Source organism: Manis javanica, chromosome 1, assembly GCF_040802235.1.
Source record: "Manis javanica isolate MJ-LG chromosome 1, MJ_LKY, whole genome shotgun sequence".
NCBI lineage: Eukaryota > Metazoa > Chordata > Mammalia > Pholidota > Manidae > Manis > Manis javanica.
Window position 1 is genome coordinate 103,158,439 of NC_133156.1, and position 21,702 is coordinate 103,180,140.

The following is a 21,702-nucleotide window of genomic DNA, read 5'->3' on the forward strand; positions in this document are numbered from 1 at the left end:
ATGAAGCCAACATTACCTTAATACCAAAACCAGGCAAAGACCCCACCAAAAAGGAAACTACAGACCAGTATCCCTGATGAACATACATGCAAAAATACTCAACACGGTATTAGCAAACCGAATTCAAAAATACATCAAAAGGATCATACACCATGACCAAGTGGGATTCATCCCAGGGATGCAAGGATGGTACAACATTCGAAAATCCATCAACATCATCCACCACATCAACAAAAAGAAAGACAAAAACACATAATCATCTCCATAGATGCTGAAAAAGCATTTGACAAAATTCAACATCCATTCATGATAAAAACTCTCTCAACAAAATGGGTATAGAGGGCAAGTACCTCGACATAATAAAGGCGGTATATGATAAACCCACGGCCAACATCATACTGAACAGCGAGAAGGTGAAAGCTTTTCCTCTGCGATTGGGAACAAGACAGGGATGCCCACTCTCCCCACTGTTATTCAACATAGTACTGGAGGTCCTGGCCACAGCAATTAGACAAAACAAAGAAATACAAGGAATCCAGATTGGTAAAGAAGAAGTTAAACTGTCATTATTTGCATATGACATGATATTGTACATAAAAAACCCTAAAGACTCCACTCCGAAACTACTAGAGCCAATATCGGAATTCAGCAAAGTTACAGGATCCAGAATTAACACACAGAAATCTGTGGCTTTCCTATACACTAACAATAAACTAATAGAAAGAGAAATCAGGAAGACAATTCCATTCACAATAGCATCAAAAAGAATGAAATACCTAGGAATAAACCTAACCAAGGAAGTGAAAGACCTATACCCTGAAAACTATAAGACACTCTTAAGAGAAATTAAAGAGGTCACTAACAAATGGAAACTCATCCCATGCTCCTGGCTAGGAAGAATTAATATCGTCAAAATGGCCATCCTGCCCAAAGTAATATACAGATTCGATGCAATCCCTATCAAACTACCAACAGCATTCTTCAATGAACTGGAACAAATAGTTCAAAAATTCATATGGAAACACCAAAGACCCTGAATAGCTAAAGCAATCCTGAGAAGGAAGAATAAAGTGGGGGGGGGGATCTCACTTCCCAACTTGAAGCTCTACTAGAAAGGCACAGTGATCAAGACAATTTGGTACCGGCACAAGAACAGACTGACAGACCAATGGAACAGAATAGAGAGTTCAGATATTAACCCAAACATACATGGTCAACTAATATTCGATAAAGGGGCCATGGACATACAATGGGGAAATAACAGTCTCTTCAACAGATGGTGCTGGCAAAACTGGACAGCTACATGTAAAAGAATGAAACTGGATCACTGTCTAACCCCATACACAAAAGTAAATTCGAAATGGATCAAAGACTTGAATGTAAGTCATGAAACCATAAAACTCGTAGAAAAAAACATAGGCAAAAATCTCTTAGACATAAACATGAGTGACCTCTTCTTGAACATATCTCCCCAGGCAAGGGAAACAAAAGCAAACATGACCAAATGGGACTATATCAAGCTGAAAAGCTTCTGTACAGCAAAGTACACCATCAATAGAACAAAAAGGTATCCTACAGTATGGGAGAATATATTCGTAAATGACAGATCCGATAAAGGGTGGACATCCAAAATATATAAAGAGCTCACGCACCTCAACAAACAAAAAGCAAATAACCCAACTAAAAAATGGGCAGAGGAGCTGAATAGACAGTTCTCTAAAGAAGAGATTCAGATGGCCAACAGACACATGAAAAGATGTTCCACATCGCTTGTCATCAGAGAAATGCAAATTAAAACCACAATGAGATATCATCTCACACCAGTGAGGATCGCCACCATCCAAAAGACAAACAACAACAAATGTTGGCGAGGTTGTGGAGAAAAGGGAATCCTCCCACACTGCTGGTGGGAATATAAATTAGTTCAACATTGTGGAAAGCAGTATGGAGGTTCCTCAAAATGCTCAAAATAGAAATACCATTTGACCCAGGAATTCCATTTCTAGGAATTTACCCTAAGAATGCAGCACTCCAGTTTGAAAAAGACAGATGCACCCCTATGTTTATCACTGCACTATTTATAATAGCCATGGTATGGAAGCAACCTAAATGTCCATCAGTAGATGAATGGATAAAGAAGATGTGGTATATACACACAATGGAATATTACTCAGCTATAAGAAAAAAACACATCCTACCATTTGCAACAACATGGATGGAGCTAGAGGGTATTATTCTCAGTGAAATAAGCCTGGCCAAGAAAGACAAGTACCAAATGATTTCACTCATATGTGGAGTATAAGAACAAAAGAAAACTGAAGGAACAAAACAGCAGCAGAAGCACAGAACCCAAGAATGGACTAACAGTTACCAAAGGGAAAGGGACTGGGAAGCACGGGTGGGAAGGGAGGGATAAGGGAGGGAAAAAAGAAAGGAGGCATTACGATTAACATGTATAGTGGGGGGCAGGGGGGTGCACGGGGAGTGCTGTTCAACACAGAGAAGACAAGTAGTGATTTTATAATATTTTACTATGTTGATGGACAGTGACTGTGAACGGGTATGTGGGGGGGACTTGGTGAAGGGGGGAGCCTAGTAAACATAATGTCCTTCATGTAATTGTAGATTAATGATACCAAAATAAAATTTTTTAAAAAAAGTAAGTGAAATGCTGTTAAATTATTATTAGGGGAAACAAAAGATTTATAACATTAACAACATTATAGCAAGAAATAAAATTTCAATAGAAAGGTCAAAAGAAAGATGAGGAAATTCTCTAGAAAGTACGACAAAAGGACAAATAGAAGAAAAGCAGCAAAGAATAGTAAGAATAGTAACAGAAAGTTAAGAGAGAGACAAAAGAAAAACATGAAGGGGAAGAAATAATCAATAAAATACAGTAATGTTATCTAGGTCTCAACAATGTGAGTTACTATATTATGTTACTTAGAGCTAGAGAGATAAAAAGCCTAAGAGGCCAGGCTCTAAGTGTTGAAATCCCTCCACCAAATAGGAAATGGAGATACTGATACTTTTCATAAAAAATCTTCAAGAGCTGACTGCTTAATGCCCACCAAGGGTCCAGAACAATGTAATAGAAATACACCCACAACATAGTAAAACTGAAAACAGGAACATAGAGATCATACAAGCTACCAGAGAGAGAAAGGAGGAATGATACATCTAAGAATGATGAATTAAAATGGCTCAGGGTTCCGAAGAGCAACTCTGGAAGCTAGAAGACAAAGGAAAAATGCCTCTAAAATTTTGAAGGGATTTTATACCCAGCCAAAAGACAAATCAACATGAAAACAAAGATACTTTCACACATGCAAAATCTCAAAAAATTTTACCTTCCTTGTGCTTTTTGAAGAATGCCACTGGCATTCGTGGGCTCCATCAGAAAGAAGTAAAACAAGGAAGATGACATGAGGGACAGAAAGGATAGGTAAGAATTCTTTTGATGGGCAGTGAAGGACCCATGTTATAAATGTTGTGCACAATTATAGAATAAAACCATCTGACTAATGCACATAAGAATATTCCAGATTTCAAGATGATGGAAGTAAAATTACCTCATGTGTTTGGAAATAATGAGGAAATGTTTAGATAATAGAAGAAGAGTATGGGTTCAATTACATAGACAATTAAGTGTAGAAGGCAGAATTCCAAGATGATCATCTAAGATTGTTGACCCCAGTGTACATACACAATGGTGTGTACCATTCCCCATTACTCAATCAAATACTAATCCAGACATTACTGTGGAAGAATTTTACAGATGTGATTAAGTTCCCAAATCAAGTGACCTTAAGATAGGAAAATTATCCAGGCAGGCCTGACCTCATCACATGAGCCCTTTAAGCCTCAGTAATTTGACATGTGAGAACTTCTCCACTACTGACATTGAAGATGGAGGGGGCCATGAATCAAGGAATGGTCTGGACTCTAGGGACTGAGAGGGATCGCAGCTGACAGCCAGCAAGTAAACTGAAACCTCAGTCCTACAGATCACGGAACTGAATTCTACCAACAAGCTGAGTTTGTGTGGAAACAGATTCTTCCCCAAAGTTCTCTGAGGGAGAACTTAGCCTAGCAGACACTTCAATTTCATCCTGTCAGACACTGATCAGAGAGTACAGATGCGGTGTGCTGGAACTCTGACCTACAGAACTCTAAGCTAATAGGTAGATGTTGTTTTTAAGCCACTAAGTTTATGGTAATTGTTAGTCAGCAATAGAAAACTTATAAACTAGGCAAACAAAATTATTAATATAGGAGTGGAGTTGAAGAGAATGATGTACAAGAAAATTAATCATAATATAATGATATATGCCTTTAATAGTCTTTATATAGATACCCAAATAAAAATACTAAATAGCGACTAACTTAAATTACAATACAACTGTATTGGAGGATAGAGGATAGAAGTCACATATAGGAGAATTAAAGAATTAAATCTTTATCTTCTATATGTGGAAGTCTAGAGATAAAGCCCACAATTAAATCAAGAATGAATATTATGTTACTTAGAGCTAGAGATAAAAAGCCTAAGAGGCCAGGCTCTAAGTGTTGAAATCCCTCCACCAAATAGGAAATGGAGATACTGATCCTTTTCATAAAAAGTCTTCAAGAGCTGACTCTTTAACTTATCTACGTGTAGAACTGATCAGTATATAAACCTACAAAGAAGAAACCAAAAATTATCACATTCTTTTATGCCTAGGGGTTTTTATATATGCTGGCCCATGTTAAAAATATCCTTACACTCTCATCCCTGAACCACCATTTCACTGACACCTCTTTCTGAAGACTACTTAACACCAACACTATTTCAGTACCACCTCTGTCAGGAAGCCTTCCCTGATGTCCCACCTCACTCTCTAGTCTGAGAGAGGTAATAAGACACCATGTGCCCCCACAGCACTATTGCTAAAAGAGCACTTAACTGTTTAGTCTTCCCTTAGACAGCTAAATTCACAAAGAGCCTGCCCTATTTATTTCTGTACCCCAGTACCTCATTCCATATATTATACATTGCAGGTGTTCAAGACCTGTTTATTATATGAACGAATGCTTACTTCTACTGAGGTCAACTATTGCAGACTAGATATTGTCAGCCATTTTTACTCTCCCCAGTCAGAGATGGCCTGTTTGGGTTCTCAGAATTTAAAAAACAAAATGAAAACAAAAACACAGAAATACTTAACACTACTATCTGCCTCAATTTTAAGCTACAGTCTCAATTTCAATATTAAATATTACATGCTTTCTTCAACAAGGGTAGATGACTACTCAGCTAGAAGCTTACAGCCTTGGCCTATACAAATATAGGGGTTACTTAAATGTCATATTAAAGGAAAAGGCCCTACACACACAGGTTAACTCTGACCTCCTAAGATTTCCTGAGGTAAACCTGCCTGAGAAGACATAGAAGCTGTGTTCTTTTTAATAACCCCCTCACAAAACTCTCAAAATTTGAGTCTAATAACATTTTGGCAGAGATATAATGCAAAAAATTGGGATCACTCTTCATTCTGTTACTTACAAGGGCAATCTCAAGACTAATGTTCTCTCAGCCTTTGTATGCTCATCTTTACAGGAAAATCATAAGAATTAAAGAGTACATAAGAAAAGAAGAGATACTAAGCCAAACACTTATTAAAAAGAACATGCTTTAAAAAATTCTTTTTCACTATTCATCTATCTAAACAGCCTTAGGTAAAATTCATTAATAAATACTGAAAGAATGAGTTTACATTTCAAAGAACGTCAGGGTACCTAAGAAAGACTTTTTGAAACTAGCATTAGGGAGTTTTCTTTTCCCCCAAATTTTAGCTTATTAGAAAATTCTGGAATATAATTTGTAATTTAGAGAGCAAACTCCCTGGAAAAAATCTATCAAACTTCAGGGCAAGGCCAGCAAAATTCACATAAGCATCCCCATCCTCAATAATTCTAAAACTTTTCATTAAGCTCTTCCCTCTCTATATTCTCACAGACTATTTAATTCACTTGAACAGTTCAAATGAAAACTAGTCTCATTATCTCTCTGAGATTTTTAGGGTTCCTTTCTACTTGCTGTACAACCCTAACACCTCAAAGTCAAAATGTCTAAAATCAAATTCACTCCTACCCTCAAAAGCAACTCACCTGTTTTGTTTTCCTGCCTTCTCAATTTGCAAGGGAAAAGGTTTATTTTAAATCAGGAAAATGAGTGAAAATAGAGAGTAAATGCATGCAGGCAATGAATACCAAGGACACTGCACAAAAGGTACAATGAACTACACAAATCATGAGTCTATGATCACTGGAAACTACTACATCTCATCAAAGAAATAGTCTTTAAAAAGCAGAGTATTTTTCAGATGTGAAATAAATGTTCATATAAAAGTTCTTCTTAAAACTGTTTACATCATATATGAAAAACAGATAAAATGTGAGGCCTTTCACTACCATTAACATAAACCACATGAAAACAATGAAAACATCTTAAAAAGAAAAAAAAATGTTAAGTTTTGAAACTGGAGAAGTGACTTACCTGTACAAGATGAATAAGCGTTGTCAGAATAGCACATCTCAACATATTGTGTTCTTCACTCTGCTTCCAAAGAAGAGGCAAATACTGTACCAAACAGCCTACATATGGTCGTATCTATCACAACAGAAGTAGGGGAAGCAAAATAATTCTGTTAGGAAAGAAGGCAATTTACTTTAAGAAACACTGACAGAACTCTATTAAATCTCAGGCAGCAAATATTTAATATTAAACAGATATGTTATGGATATGTCCATTTAAAGATAAATCAGACATTACAAAGAGACACAGAGAGCTCTATGGTAATTATTTTTAAACGATTTTAAACAAGTACCAAATTTACTGCATGAAATGAAATTTAGGAATATAAAACAACACACTGCAGCCAGTTATCTAGGATTTAATGGAAAATGCTGTTATATCCTAGTTATATAAAATAGCTTACCTACCTAGAAATTACAGTTTTTTATAGAGTCAGTTTTATTTACTCATTCATTCAGCAAGTATCTGATGGCATCTTCCAACTATGGCTCTGAGGACAAGGCACCAGAAAGAAAAGGATGTAAAGGTAGACACTCACTCACAATGAGAGGATAAGTGCAACAGTAAAGATGCATATGAGGTATAGTAGAAACACAGAAGACAATCCTTTTCAAAAGATGAAACTGTTAATACCTCTATGGATTAAGTTAACTAGTTCTGAAAATACACCCTGAAGCACAGCACAGTTTGACAGTGAGTTCCTGGAAAGGGAGTATATGCTATGAATTACACATAGTGTAAGGTAATAAAACCAAAGTACCCAGGTATATTTGAAAGTCATAAAATATTTCTATCCCAATCTTTACTGTTCATTAAAATATATGATGTTTGAGAGAGAGAACCAAGATGGCAGCATGAGTAGAGCAGCGGAAATCTCCTCCCAAAACCATATATATTCTTGAAAATATAACAAATACAACTATTCCTAAAAGAGAGACCAGAAGACATCGGACAACAGCCAGACTACATCTACACCTGCAAGAACCCAGTGCATCGCGAAGCGGGTAAGATATAAGCCATAGCCTGACAGGACCCAGGAGCACCTCACCCCAGGTCCCTGCGGGAGGAGAGGAGTCGGAGCAGGGAGGAAGAGGGAGCCCAGGACTGCTAAACACCCAGCCCTAGCCATCCGCACTGAAAACACAGACACACAGTGTGTGAGGTGCTAGAAACTAGGGAAACAGGACAGTAAAACCTGTGAGTAGGTCCCCGCAGCTGGTGCCCCTGGGACAAAGAAAAGTGAGTGCTTTTTGAAAGTCTTAAAGGGACAAGGACCCCACAGCTGGACGGAAACATCCCAGGACACTTAGCCCAGCTGCTGGGAATCCCAGGGAACTCTGGGCGCCCTAACCCCCTGGGTGGCAGCACAGCTTGGAGGCCCCTCATGCCTATAAACAGCCTCCTGCCTGTTGCAGCTCCACCATATTGGAGGAGCAGCCTGAGGCTGGCCACGCCCAAAGCAACTGCGGAGCTCCACAGCGGCCAGGCAAGATTTAGAAACCCTGCCTGCACACAGCTACCCAGCACAAGCAGCTAGGGGTTGCTGTTCTCCCAGGAGAGGAAGGCCACAAACCAGCAAGAAGGGACTTTCTCTTAGCCAACACACACGACACCTCCCCACAAATACCTCTATTGCCATGAAAAGGCAGAAGAATTTGATACAGACCAAGATCACAGAGGCAAACCCTGAGAAGGAGATAGACCTAACCAATCTCCCTAAAAAAGAATTAAAAATAAAGCTAATAAGCATGCTGATGGAGCTGCAGAGAAATATGCAAGAGCTAAGGGATGATGTCCGGAAGGAGATTACAGAAATGAAACAATCTCTGGAAGGATTTATGAACAGAATGGATAAGATACAAGAGGCCATTGATGGAATAGAAACCAGAGAACAGGAACACAGAGAAGCTGACACAGAGAGAGATTAAAGGATATCCAGGAATTAAACAATATTAAGAGAACTGTGTGAACGATCCAAAATGAAAAATATCCGCATTATAGGGGTACCACCAGAAGAAGATGAGAAAGAAAAAGGGATAAAAAGTGTCTTTGAAGAAATAATTGCTGAAAACTTACCCAAACTGGGGAAGGAAATAATCGATCAGACCACGGAAGTGCACAGAACCCCCAACAGAAGGGACCCAAGAAGGACAACACAAAGACACATAATTAAAATGACAAAGATCAAGGACAAGGAAAGAGTATACAGGGCAGCAAGAGAGAGGAAAAAGGTCACCTACAAAGGAAAACACATCAGGCTATCATCAGACTTCTCAACAGAAACCTTACAGGCCAGAAGAGAATGGCATGATATATTTAATGCAATGAAACAGAAGAGCCTTGAACCAAGAATACTGTATACAGCACAATTATCATTTAAATATGAACGAGGGATTAAACAATTCCCAGACAAGCAAAAGTTGAGGGAATTTGCCACCAACAAATCACCTCTACAGGATAACTTAAAGGGACTGCTCTAGATGGAAGCACTCCTAAGGCTAAATAGATGTCACCACAGAAAATAAAATCACAGCAAAGAAAGCAGACTAACCAAATACTAAGTAGAGGCAAAAAATAAAATCAACTAGCCACAAAAGCAGTTAAAAGAAAGACAAAAGAGCAGAGAATAAAACAACCAACATATAAAGAACAGAGGAGGAGGAATAAGAAGGGAGAAAAATAAACAATCGCCAGTGTTTAAAATAGCTCAATAAGCGAGTTAAGTTAGGCAGTAAGATACTAAAGAAGCTAACCTTGAACCTTTGGTAACTACGAATCTAAAGCCTGCAATGGCAAATAAGTACATATCTTTCAATAATCACCCTAAATGTAAATGGACTGAATGCACCAATCAAAAGACACAGAGTAACAGAATGGATAAAAAATCAAGACCCATTTCTATGCTGCTTACAAGAGACTCACCTCAAACCCAAAGATATGCACAGACTAAAAGCCAAGGGATGGAAAAAGATATTTCATGCAAACAACAGGGAGAAAAAAAGCAGGTGTTGCAGTGGTATCAGATAAAATAGACTTCAAAACAACAGAAAGTAACAAAAGATAAAGAAGGACATTACATAATCATAAAGGGCTCAGTCCAACAAGAGGATATAACCATTATAAATATATATGCACCCAACACAGGAACATCAACATATGTGAAACAAATACAAACAGAACTAAAGGAGGAAAGAGAATGCAATGCATTCATTTTGGGAGACTTCAACACACCACTCACTCCAAAGGACAGATCCACTGGACAGAAAATAAGTAATGACACAGAGGCACTGAACAACACACTAGAACAGATGGACCTAACAGACATCTATAGAACTCTACATCCAAAAGCCACTATTTAACATAGCCAAGAAATGGAAGCAACCTAAGTGTCCATCAGTAGATGAATGGATAAAGATGATACGGTACATATACACAGTGGAATATTATTCAGCCATAAGAAAACAAATCCTACCATTTCCAGCAACATGGATGGAGCTACAGGGTATAAATAAGTCAGGCAGAGAAAGACAAACACCAAATTATTTCACTCATATGTGGAGTATAGGAACAAAGAAAGACTGAAGGAACAAAACAGCAGCAGAATCACAGAACCTAAGAATGGACTAACAGTTACCAAAGGGAAAGGGACTGGGGAGAATGGGAGGGAAGGGAGAGATAAGGGTGGGGAAAACGAAAGGGGGTATTATGATTAGCATTTATAATGTGGGGGTGGGGCATACGGTGGGCTGTGCAATACAGAGAAGACAAGTAGTGATTCTACAGCACCTTACTATGCTGATGGACAGTACTGTAATGGGGTTTGTGGGGGGGACTTGGTGAAGGGGGAGACCCTGCTAAACATAATGTTTTTCATGTAATTGTAGATTAATGACAACAAAATTTTTTTAAATGCTCAAAAAAAATACATGATGTTCTAAATTAAAACTAATGCTTCAAAAGAAGTATTTCAAAAATTACCCATAGAGTCACTGACACAAAAGACCCAAAAATGGATATAGGGATCAGCAGGCAGAGTGATGACATGAGAGCCTAACATGTTCCTTAGATTAACAGGTAGGAAGTTAAAAAGTGCATTATTGGCGCAATGAAGGAAATCTGACATGGGCTTAATATTATTTAATAGTATTCCATTAGTGTTAAATTCCTTGAATCTATGGACCTGAACTCAGTTATTTTTCTCTAATACATCACATATTTTCTTCAGTGCTTTTCCAACAAGAATATGCAGTGGTGAACTAAAATATTAGGAATTATGGGATAATTGTAGTGTGATTTCCTGGATTATCAATTTTCACAAAGATTAGGAGTGACAAAGAAAGCTGAATAATCTAAAGCTTAAATTATTATTTAACTGTTAAGAACTTTACACATTTTTTATATTAAGCCAAACATGACATAGTATAGACTAGACTACAAAAGACACTTAATTTAAGGTAAAAATAACAGACTTCTATGAATATTTGCATTTGCTAGCAGATACTGTGACTATGCTCTCAAACATCCTGAATTTTAAGCAATACAATTACATATAAACTGGATTTAAGAGATACAAAATTTTGCCTTCTAGATACCTCTATATTGCTGATTCAATTTTTTTTTATTTTGTCGTTTTTTAAAAAAGTCGCATATACATGTCAATTTTGAATAATGCATTACCAAAATCAACCTGCAAGTTAGAAGCATTATAATGAATGTTTTAACTTTAAAACAATGTAGATAATGAATTCTACGTATACTCTACTCACCTCACTGACATTTATTTTCATGTTTTACAACAAAATTACCTGCATGTTGACTCTTTCAATCACACAAGAAAGGACATGCAAAACATGCATCTTTGTGTCACATTCTGTAACTTGCTGAAGTAATTGAAAAAGTAGTGTGAACATGGTTTCCAAATACTGCAGGTAAAAAGAAAAGGACTCAGAAAAAATGTAAAGATCTTTTCATATAGACAAACAGAAATAAGTAAAATCAAATCATATTGTCAAAGCAATACATGACAGCGAAAGCCTCAGTATTACCTAAGCAACCTCAACAGTTTAAGTTACTAACATTTAGGGTAGTGATTTATTTTTATTGCTAATAAATGTGTCTGTTTTAGAACTTAATTCATCCACAAACTAATGTTTCAGAAGAAAATACTGTTTAAACTTTGTGTGTTTAAATTTCATACTGCTAACTATACTCTCAACAGTGAATTGTCATATTCTTACATTTATGCCTGTCACTAATCACAAAATGCTTTGTTTTGCAAGGTCTACTCATTATAGCAAAAGGAACACCAATTACTGTACTCACACACCAGCTGTCTGATGTGGCCCTTAACATATGCTTTGTGGAGATATAAATTTCTGTAGATATATACTGCTTATTCAAAGAATGACAGAATAGTTCTTACTAGGAAAAATAAAACAAATACCCTATGTCTACTAATCCCTACATTATAAAAATCAGAGTAGGAATTAACAAATCATAGGATGCCAGATAACTATGTAAAACAAGTATTTGCTCTTTCAGATATTTGGTTTACTTTTATACATACTTCTAAAACATATTTCTTTTTTCCAAAAATATCTAGCAATTCTTTAATTGAAAAAATATCTCTGCTCTACAAGTTGCCCCTTCAATGACTCACACAAGAAATACAAATAGACATTTTGTAAGTTTCCTCTTGCACAGCCCCCTTTAGAATAATAAACTTTTAGCACCCCAGTCTTACTGACATAGTTAAAAGTACTAATTATGAGAAAACACCATACTAGATGCTAGGGGTTGAGTAAAGAATAAAAAGATAAGTTAACACTTGGTATTCTGCCCTTCAAGTAATTTGCAATCAAGTGTAGGTTACAGACATAAATACATGAACGAGAGGAGGGAGGATAACGTAAGGAGTAAAACTAACAGACACATATAAAATCACTACGTTTTATAAATATGAGAAAAGTTCAGCAGGAAACTCCAGAATAGATTAATAATATAGCTAAACATAAACAAGCAAAATAAAAGTGAACTATTACAAATAAAAATTATCAATAAAAGCAATTACGTACAAAAGAATCTGCTTTTAAATAGCATATATATATAATGTTACCTATAAAATAACATGTCATATTAAAATACATAAGCAGAAATTGTTATAAATCCTAGAAATATTCTTACCGGTAGAAACTGATCTGTTCTAAACTCAAAATCATCAACAGGTGAAGAGCAGTTAAGGAATTCTAAGAATATTTTAGATTTATCAGGATAAAATATATATAAAAATTAAGTATAATAAACCAAACACTACATATTAAACTATCTTATAATTTTTTAAAATTAACACCTTTGCAATTAACGATTTCATAATTATTTAAAGGATATTTAACTTCAGAGTTGTAGCAGTTTCAATACGGACCTAAAAGAAAATTCATCATCAGTTTTCAATCATTCTAGAACTACTAAACATTATTAACACCCAAGGACAAAAAGTTTACCTGAAAGCATTTTTCTCTTTTTTTGTTAATATTAAAGTAAAAAAATACAATAACATCTAAAAATAAAAAGGGATAGCTGGAACCAAGATGGTGGCATGAATAGGGCAGCAGAAATCTCCTCCTAAAACCATATATATTTATAAAAATACAACAAATACAACTATTCCTAAAAGTGAGGCCAGAAGATACAGTAAAACAGTCAGGCTACATCTACATCTGCAAGAACTTAGCACCTGATGAAGGGGGTAAGATACAAGCCACAGCCTGGCGGGACCCAAGCGTTCCCCTCACCCCAGCCCACCAGCAGGAGAAGACAAGTCAGAACGGGGAGGGAGTGGGAGCCCAGGACTGCTAAATACCCAGCCCTAGTCATCCGCACCGGGAATGCAGACACACAGTGCACAGTATTCTGGATATTAGGGAAATGGAAGCATAAAACCTACGAGCAGGTCCCAGCAGCCGGCGTCCCTGAGTCAAAAGAAAAGCAAGTGCTTTTTCAAAGTCTTAAATGGACAGGGACTCCACAGCTGGACGGAACCATCCCGGCACTGAGTCACTCAGCCCAGCAGCTGGGAATCACGGGGAATTTCAGGCGCCCCAGGCCCCTGGGAGGCAATGCAGCTCGGAAGCCCCTCACGAGGATGAACAGCCTCCTGTCCATTCCCCATCCCACGCAGCCAGCCACAGCAGCAGAGGAGCCTGGGAGCAGGTGCGTTCACAGCGGCGGCCCAGAGCCTCCTCTGCAGCCGTCCCGGCCAGACTCAGAGGCCCCGCCAGCACGCAGCTGCCTGGCACAGACATAGGAAGCCGTGACAGGGCACGAAGGGTTGCCATTCTCGCAGGAGAGCAGACCTGGTGCACCTGCGACTTCCCGCAGGGCACTGGGCTGCCACGACAGCTGCCTCAACTACAGCAGCTCAGGAAATAAGACTGGAAGCAGCTCCCCATGTGCAGATAACTGGCACAGGCAGCAGAGAAGGGAAAGGTGCAGGAAGGTATGTTGTTCTCCCAGCTGAAACAAGCACCAACTGCCTACAACTACCTCTATTGATATGAAAGGAAGAAGAATTTGATCCACTCTAGAATTACCCAGACAACCACCAAGAGGGAGCCTGGGGAGACAGATTTAACCAATTTCCAGAAAAAGAATTCAAAATTAAGGTCATAACTATGCTGATGGACCTGCAGAGAAATATGCAATAGCAAAAGGAACAAGTTAGGAGGGAGAATACAGAAATAAAACAATCTCTGGAAGGACGTAAGAGCAGACTGAACAAGATTCAAGAGGACTTTAATGGAATAGAGATCAGAGAACAGGAACACAGAGAAGCTGACTCAGAGAGAGAAAAAAGGAACTCCAGGAATGAAAGATTCTTAGGAGAACTGTGTGACCAAGCCAAACGGAACAATATTTTCATTACAGGGGTACCAGAGGAAGAAGAGAGAGAAAAAGGAATAGAAAGTGTCTTTGAAAAAATAATTGCTGAAAACTTCCCCAAACTGGGGGAGGAAATAGTCTCCCAGACCATGGAAGCCCACAGATCTCCCAATACACAGGACCCAAGGAGGACAACACCAAGACACATAATAATTAAAATGACAAAGATCAAGGACAAGGACAGAGTATACAGGGCAGCAAAAGAGAGAAAAAAGGTCACCTACAAAGGAAAACCCATCAGGCTATCATCAGATTTCTCAACAGAAACATTACAGGCCAGAAGAGAATGGCATGATATATTTAATGCAATGAAACAGAAGAGCCTTGAACCAAGAATACTGTATACAGCACAATTATCATTTAAATATGAAGGAGGGATTAAACAATTCCCAGACAAGCAAAAGTTGAGGGAATTTGCCACCAACATACCACCTCTACAGGATAATTTAAAGGGACTCCTCTAGATGGAAGCACTCCTAAGGCTAAATAGATGTCACCACAGAAAATAAAATTACAGCAAAGAAAGCAGTCCAACCAAATACTAAGTAGAGGCAAAAAATGGAATCAACTACTCACAAAAGCAGTCAAGGGAAACAAAAAACACTACAGAATAAAACACCTAACATATAAAGAATGGAGGAAGAGGAATAAGAAGGGAGAGAAATAAAGAATCATCAGACTGTGTCTATAATAGCTTAATAAGAGAGTTAAGTCATACACTTAGATAGTAAAGAAGCTACCCTTGAATCTTTGGTAACCACGAATCTAAAGCCTGCAATGGCAATAAGTACATATCTTTCAATAATCACCCTAAATACACATGGAATGAATGCACCAATCAAAAGACACAGAGTAATAGAATGGATAAAAAAGCAAGACCCATCTATACGCTGCTTACAAGATACTCACCTCAAACCCAAACACATACACAGACTGAAAGTGAACGGATGGCAACAGGGCAAAAAAAGCAGGTGTTGCAATACTGGTATCAGACAAAATAGACTTTCAAAACAAAGAAAGTAACAAGAGATAAAGAGGCACATTACATAATGATAAAGGGCTCAGTCTAACAAGAGGATATAACCATTATAAATATATATGCACCCAACACAGGAGCACCAACATATGTGAAACAAATACTAACAGAAATAAAGGAGGAAATAGAATGCAATGCATTCATTTTAGGAGACTTCAACACACCACTCACTCCAAAGGACAGATCCACCATACAGAAAATAAGTAAGGACATAGAGGCACTGAACAACATACTAGAACAGATGGACCTAACAGATATTTACAGAACTCTACACCCAAAAGAAGCAGGATACACATTCTTCTCAAGTGTACATGGAACATTTTCCAGAATAGACCACATACTAGGCCACAAAAAGAGCCTCAGTAAATTTAAAAAGATTGAAATTCTACCAACCAACTTCTCAGACCACAAAGGTATAAAACTAGAAATAAATTGTACAAAGAAAACAAAAAGGCTCACAAACACATGGAGGCTTAACAACATGCTCCTAAATAATCAATGGATCAATGACCAAATTAAAATAGCAATCAAGCAATATATGGAGACAAATGACAACAACAGCACAATGCCCCAACTTCTGTGGGATGCAGCAAACGCAGTTGTAAAAGCAAAGTATATAGCAATCCAGGCCTATTTAAAGAAGGAAGAACAATCCCAAAAGAATAGTCTAAAGTCACATTTATGGAAATTGGAAATAGAAGAACAAATGAGGCCTATACTCAGCAGTAGGAGGGACATAACAAAGGTCAGAGAAGAAATAAATAAAATTGGGAAGAATGAAACAATAGAAAAAAAATCAATGAAACCAAGAGCTGGTTCTTTGAGAAAATAAACAAAATAGATAAGCCTCTAGCCAGACTTATTAAGAGAAAAAGAGAATCTACACACATCAACAGGATCAGAAATGAGAAAGGAAAAATCATGACGGACCCCACAGAAATACAAAGAATCATTAGAGAATACTCTGAGAATATCTATGCTAAAAAGCTGGAAAACCTAGAAGAAATGGACAACCTCCTAGAAAAATAAAACCTTCCAAGAATGACCAAGGAAGAAACGGAAAATATAAACAGACCAATTACAAGCAATGAAATTGAAGCGGTAATCAAAAAACTATCCAAGAGCAAAATCCCGGGGCCAGATGGATTTACCGCAGAATTTTATCAGACATACAGAGTAGACATAATACCCATTCTCCATAAAGTTTTCCAAAAAACAGAAGAGGAGGGAATACTCCCAAACTTATTCTATGAAGCCAGCATCACCCTAATACCAAAACCAGGCAAAGACCCCACCAAAAAGGAAAATTACAGACCAATATCCCTGACGAACATAGATTGAAAAATACACAACAAAATATTAGTAAACAGAATTCAAAAATACATCCAGAGGATCATTCACCATGACCAAGTGGGATTCATCTCAGGGATGCAAGGATGGTACAACATTCGAAAAACCCATCAACATCATCCACCACATCAACACAAAGGACAAAAATCACATGATCATCACCATAGATGCTGAAAAAGCATTCAACAAAATTCAACATCCATTCATGATAAAAACTCTCAACAAAATGGGTAAAAAAACAAGTACCTCAACATAATAAAGGTCATGTATGACAAACCCAGAGCCAACATCATACTGAACAGCGAGAAGCTGAAAGCTTCTCCTCTAAGATCGGGAACAAGACAGGGATGCCCAGTCTACCCACTGTTATTCAACATAGTACTGTATGTCCTAGCCACGGCTATCAGACAAAAAATTAAATACAAACATCCAGATTGGTAAAGAAGAAGTCAAACTGTCACTATCTGCAGATGACACGATATTGTACATAAAACACCCTAAAGACTCCACTCCAAAACTACTAGAACTAATATAGGAATTCAGCAAAGTTGTAGGATACAAAATTAATACACAGAAACCTGTTGCTTTCCTATACACAAACAATGAACTAGCATAAAGAGAAATCAGGAAAACAATTCCATTCACAACAGCATCGAAAAGAATAAAATACCTAAGAATAAACTTAACCAAGGAAGTGAAAGACCTATACCCTGAAAACTACAAGACACTCTTAAGAGATATTAAAGAGGACACTAACAAATGGAAACTCATCCCATGCTCTTGGCTGGGAAGAATTAATATTGTCAAAATGGCCATACTGACTAAAGCAGTCTACAAACTCAATGCAATCCCTATCAAAATACCAACAGCATTCTTCAACAAACTGGAACAAATAGTTCTAAAATTCATACGTAACCACCAAAGACCCCAAATACCCAAAGCAATCCTGAGAAGGAGAATAAAGTGGGGGGGGGTGGGGGGGGGGAGATCTCACTTCCCAACTTAGAAGCTCTACTAGAAAGCCACAGTGATCAAGACAATTTGGTACTGGCACAAGAACAGACTGACAGACCAATGGAACAGAATAGAGAGTCCAGATATTAACCCAAAGATATATGGTCAATTAATATATGATAAATGAGACGCAGACATACAATGGGGAAATGACAAACTCTTTAACAGATGGTGTTGGCAAAACTGGACAGCTCCATGTAAGAGAATGAAACTAGATCATTGTCTAACCCCATACACAAAAGTAAATTTGAAATGGATCAAAGACCTGAATGCAAGTCATGGAACCATAAAACTCTTAGAAAAAAACATAGGCAAAAATCTCTTGGACATAAACATGAGCGACTTCTTCATGAACATATATCCCCAGGCAAAGGAAACAAAAGCAAAAATGAACAAGTGGGACTATGTCAAGCTGAAAAGCTTCTGTACAGCAAAGGACACCACCTACAGAACAAAAAGGCATCCTACAGTATGGGAGAATATATTCATAAATGACATAACCATTAAAGGGTTGACATCCAAAATATACAAAGAGCTCAAGCACCTCAACAAACAAAAAGCAAATAATCGAATAAAAAAATGGGCAGAGGAGCTGAACAGACAGTTCTCCAATGAAGAAATTCAGATGGCCAACAGACACATGAAAAGATGCTCCACATCACTAATCATCAGCGAAATGCAAATTAAAACCACAATGAGATATCACTCACACCAGTAAGGACCGCCACCACCCAAAAGACAAAGAACAACAAATGTTGGCAAGGTTGTGGAGAAAGGGGAACCCTACACTGCTGGTGGGAATGTAAACTAGTTCAACCATTGTGGAAAGCGGTATAGAGGTTCCTCAAAAAGCCAAAATAAAAATACCATTTGTCCCAGGAATTCCCCTTCTAGGAATTTACCCTAAGAATGCAGCAGCAGCCAGTTTGAAAAAGACAAATGCATCCTTGTTCATCACAGCACTATTTACAATAACCAAGTAATGGAAGCAACCTAAGTGTCCATCAGTAGATGAATGGATAAAGAAGAGGTGGTACATATATATACATAGTGGAATATTATTCAGCCATAAGAAGAAAAAAAATCCTACCATTTGCAACAACATGGATGGAGCTAGAGGGTATTATGCTCAGTGAAACAAGCCAGGTGGAGAAAAACAAGTACCAAATGAGTTCACTCACATGTGGAGTATAACAACAAAGAAAAAAGTGAAGGAACAAAACAGCAGCAGACTCACAGAACCCAAGAATTGACTAACAGTTACCAAAGCAAAAGGGACTGGGGAGGATGGGTGGAAAGGGTGGGATAAGGGGAGGAATTAAAAGAAAGGGGGCATTATGATTAGCATGTATAATGTAGGGTGGGTGCACAAGGAGGGCTGTGCAACACAGAGAAGACAAGTAGTGATTCTACAGCATCTTACTACACTGATGGACAGTGACTGTAATGGGATTTGTCGGGTGGGGGCTTTGTGACAGGGGGAGTCTAGTAAACATAATGTTCCTCATGTAATTGTATATTAGTGATATCAAAATAAAAATAAATAAAAATAAATAAAATAAATAATAGATACTCCCCTTATTTTGCAGCAGGAGCTAAAAAAGAAAAAGTAAAGTAGTGTCTACTCCCATCCTTTACAGTTTCCCATAATTTGCTGAGAAGCCTTTAATCCACTGGGGTGGAAAAGAGCTGGTTGTTAAGTGTATAGAGAGTGTGGGACTGAGAGAACTGTGTCATTCCACAGCAAAGGCTGAAAAGCTAAGTGGAGAGGCAGAAAACAGGTGGGCTTGGGGAAACTGGAAGATGTGCACATAAATTAATCTGAAACTCAGATAATTGGATTCACTTTTTTCTTAAAGTTTATGCTGGAGTCAAACCTAAGCCCAACACAAAGTAAATGTATATTAAGTCATGAATATACTCAATCAGGCATACAATAAAGCTCAAGTAGGGGAAAAAAATCTATTCTACATAATGTTGAACTTCTTAAAAAAAACCTCCTTAAGTGATCTATTTAATACAGCAGCAAAAGCTCCTGCTTTGAAGGGGAATAAAGAAACAAAGAAGCCATTATCAAGTTTTCAGCAACATAAAATCAATCTTATGTGGACACTATAAAGAAAATGTCCTAAAAGAAACAATTCCAAAGGCTTAAAAAGAAAAACTCGAAAATGAGAGTCAAAGAAAGAAATAACAGTAAGGATGTAATAGATTATGGTCCTATTTCAAATGTAAGAATGACAAATTTCTCCCAGAGTGAAAAAAAATAAACAATGTAAGCTGTAAAATGATCTTTTAAAAATGTCTTCTTTTACTCTTACTAAACAATTACAAGTTATTTTAGAATAGTAGTTTGGTTAAATCCTTTTTCAATGACTAGTGATGGCAAAAGCAAATATAATCAAAGGGCTTTCTTCCCTCAAATCAAACTGCTCACCAAGGAGCAAGTTAAGCAGTGAAAGGCCACCAACATTCTAAATAAAGATAAAACTGTTTCTGAATTTGAAGTTCAACTTATAACTCTTTTAAGACATTTAAAAAACATACCACTAAATCTTGATCTTGAAGCAAGTTACAAATTGCCTCATACAACATGGGTCTGAAGTCAGACTTGAATTTCACAGAAATCCACTGACCGATAAGCCAAATCACCCTACGTCGCAAGGGCTTATACCTAGATAGAGGAAAACCATGAAATTAAAATATTAAATATTTTAAGAAGTCTATTTCACTTAGCATATTTCATCATTTAAATCTAAAATACAGTAAGAAAGCAACCTGTATTTTTATAATAAAAATTAAAAGGCTACTTCTAAACATACAGCAGTATAAATAACAATAAAGTTATGATCTAAAAAATTGAAGACTCAGGCAGACATATTATATATCTAATTATTTTATGTTAAAATGTTACATGATATGTACATAAAAACCAAGTCCATTTGTGTTCCTCAAGTAACCAAAACCAGTTATTCCAAACAGGATAGCTAATGTCCCAAACCCTAAGGTTGAAGAGACCCCAAAAAGTAGTGATATAGGAGGTCCTATATTCAATTTTCCAATTCCAATTCTGTTAATCTTCCAAAGATTATTTTCAGAACATTGTGAGAGATTTTCAAACTCATAAAATATTCATACATATTTACATTGCTTTCATCTAAATTCTCTAATTTTTTCAGAAGGGCCCTTACAGAATGTGGCTCAGATTATAAAAAAATATTTACATTTTAAAAGTTGTAGAAAAGATGCATGTAGTAACATGTACATACATTTCTTTCTCTATGGTCACATGTGCTAAAGGAAATAAAGATTCTTTAAGCAAGGAGAAAAAGTACAAAGCCACAAAAAATTGTGTCCAAGAATTCCACCCATAAAGTCTCTTCTTGAAATTACATAAATTTTAGTGCCAAGATGATATTTATTCCTGGATGTAAACAGAATAAGCTAATGAATATACCACATTCTTTACAAAATTAAGAGTCTCATAGGATGATTAAGCACATAGAGAAAATTGACCACTGAATCTGAAAAAATATAAGTATTCCCTGTCCTCAAAATGTTTATAACAACACACCTTAAAGAACTGCAGAATGCAACGACATATTCTAGGACTTCAAAAAAGGAAGAGAAAGAGTGGGCAGAGGGGGATGGCACTTGAATAGCCTTTATGATAAATAGTATTTGGGGCAGAGAACAAAAAAATGCCATCTCAAGGAATAGGGGCTGATTGTAAAACAGAGTCCCAATAGTGAAAGCAAACAAAACTTGAATAGAATACAAAGAA

At 37.1% G+C, this 21,702-nt stretch overlaps 1 protein-coding gene across 4 annotated transcripts in view; it reads right to left on the minus strand.

Annotated features, from left to right (window-relative positions):
- Positions 1-21,702, minus strand: part of IPO11 (importin 11) — a 289,809-nt gene that overhangs the window by 170,301 nt on the left and 97,806 nt on the right. For all 4 annotated transcript variants that reach the window (XM_073235815.1, XM_073235800.1, XM_073235804.1 and 1 more), the window contains exons 16-20: positions 20,466-20,592; positions 12,968-13,001; positions 12,764-12,804; positions 11,386-11,502; positions 6,542-6,655 (exon numbers count right to left, since the gene is read on the minus strand). In XM_073235815.1, the coding sequence (XP_073091916.1) occupies positions 6,542-6,655; positions 11,386-11,502; positions 12,764-12,804; positions 12,968-13,001; positions 20,466-20,592 (433 nt within the window). The remainder of the gene's footprint in view (positions 1-6,541; positions 6,656-11,385; positions 11,503-12,763; positions 12,805-12,967; positions 13,002-20,465; positions 20,593-21,702) is intronic.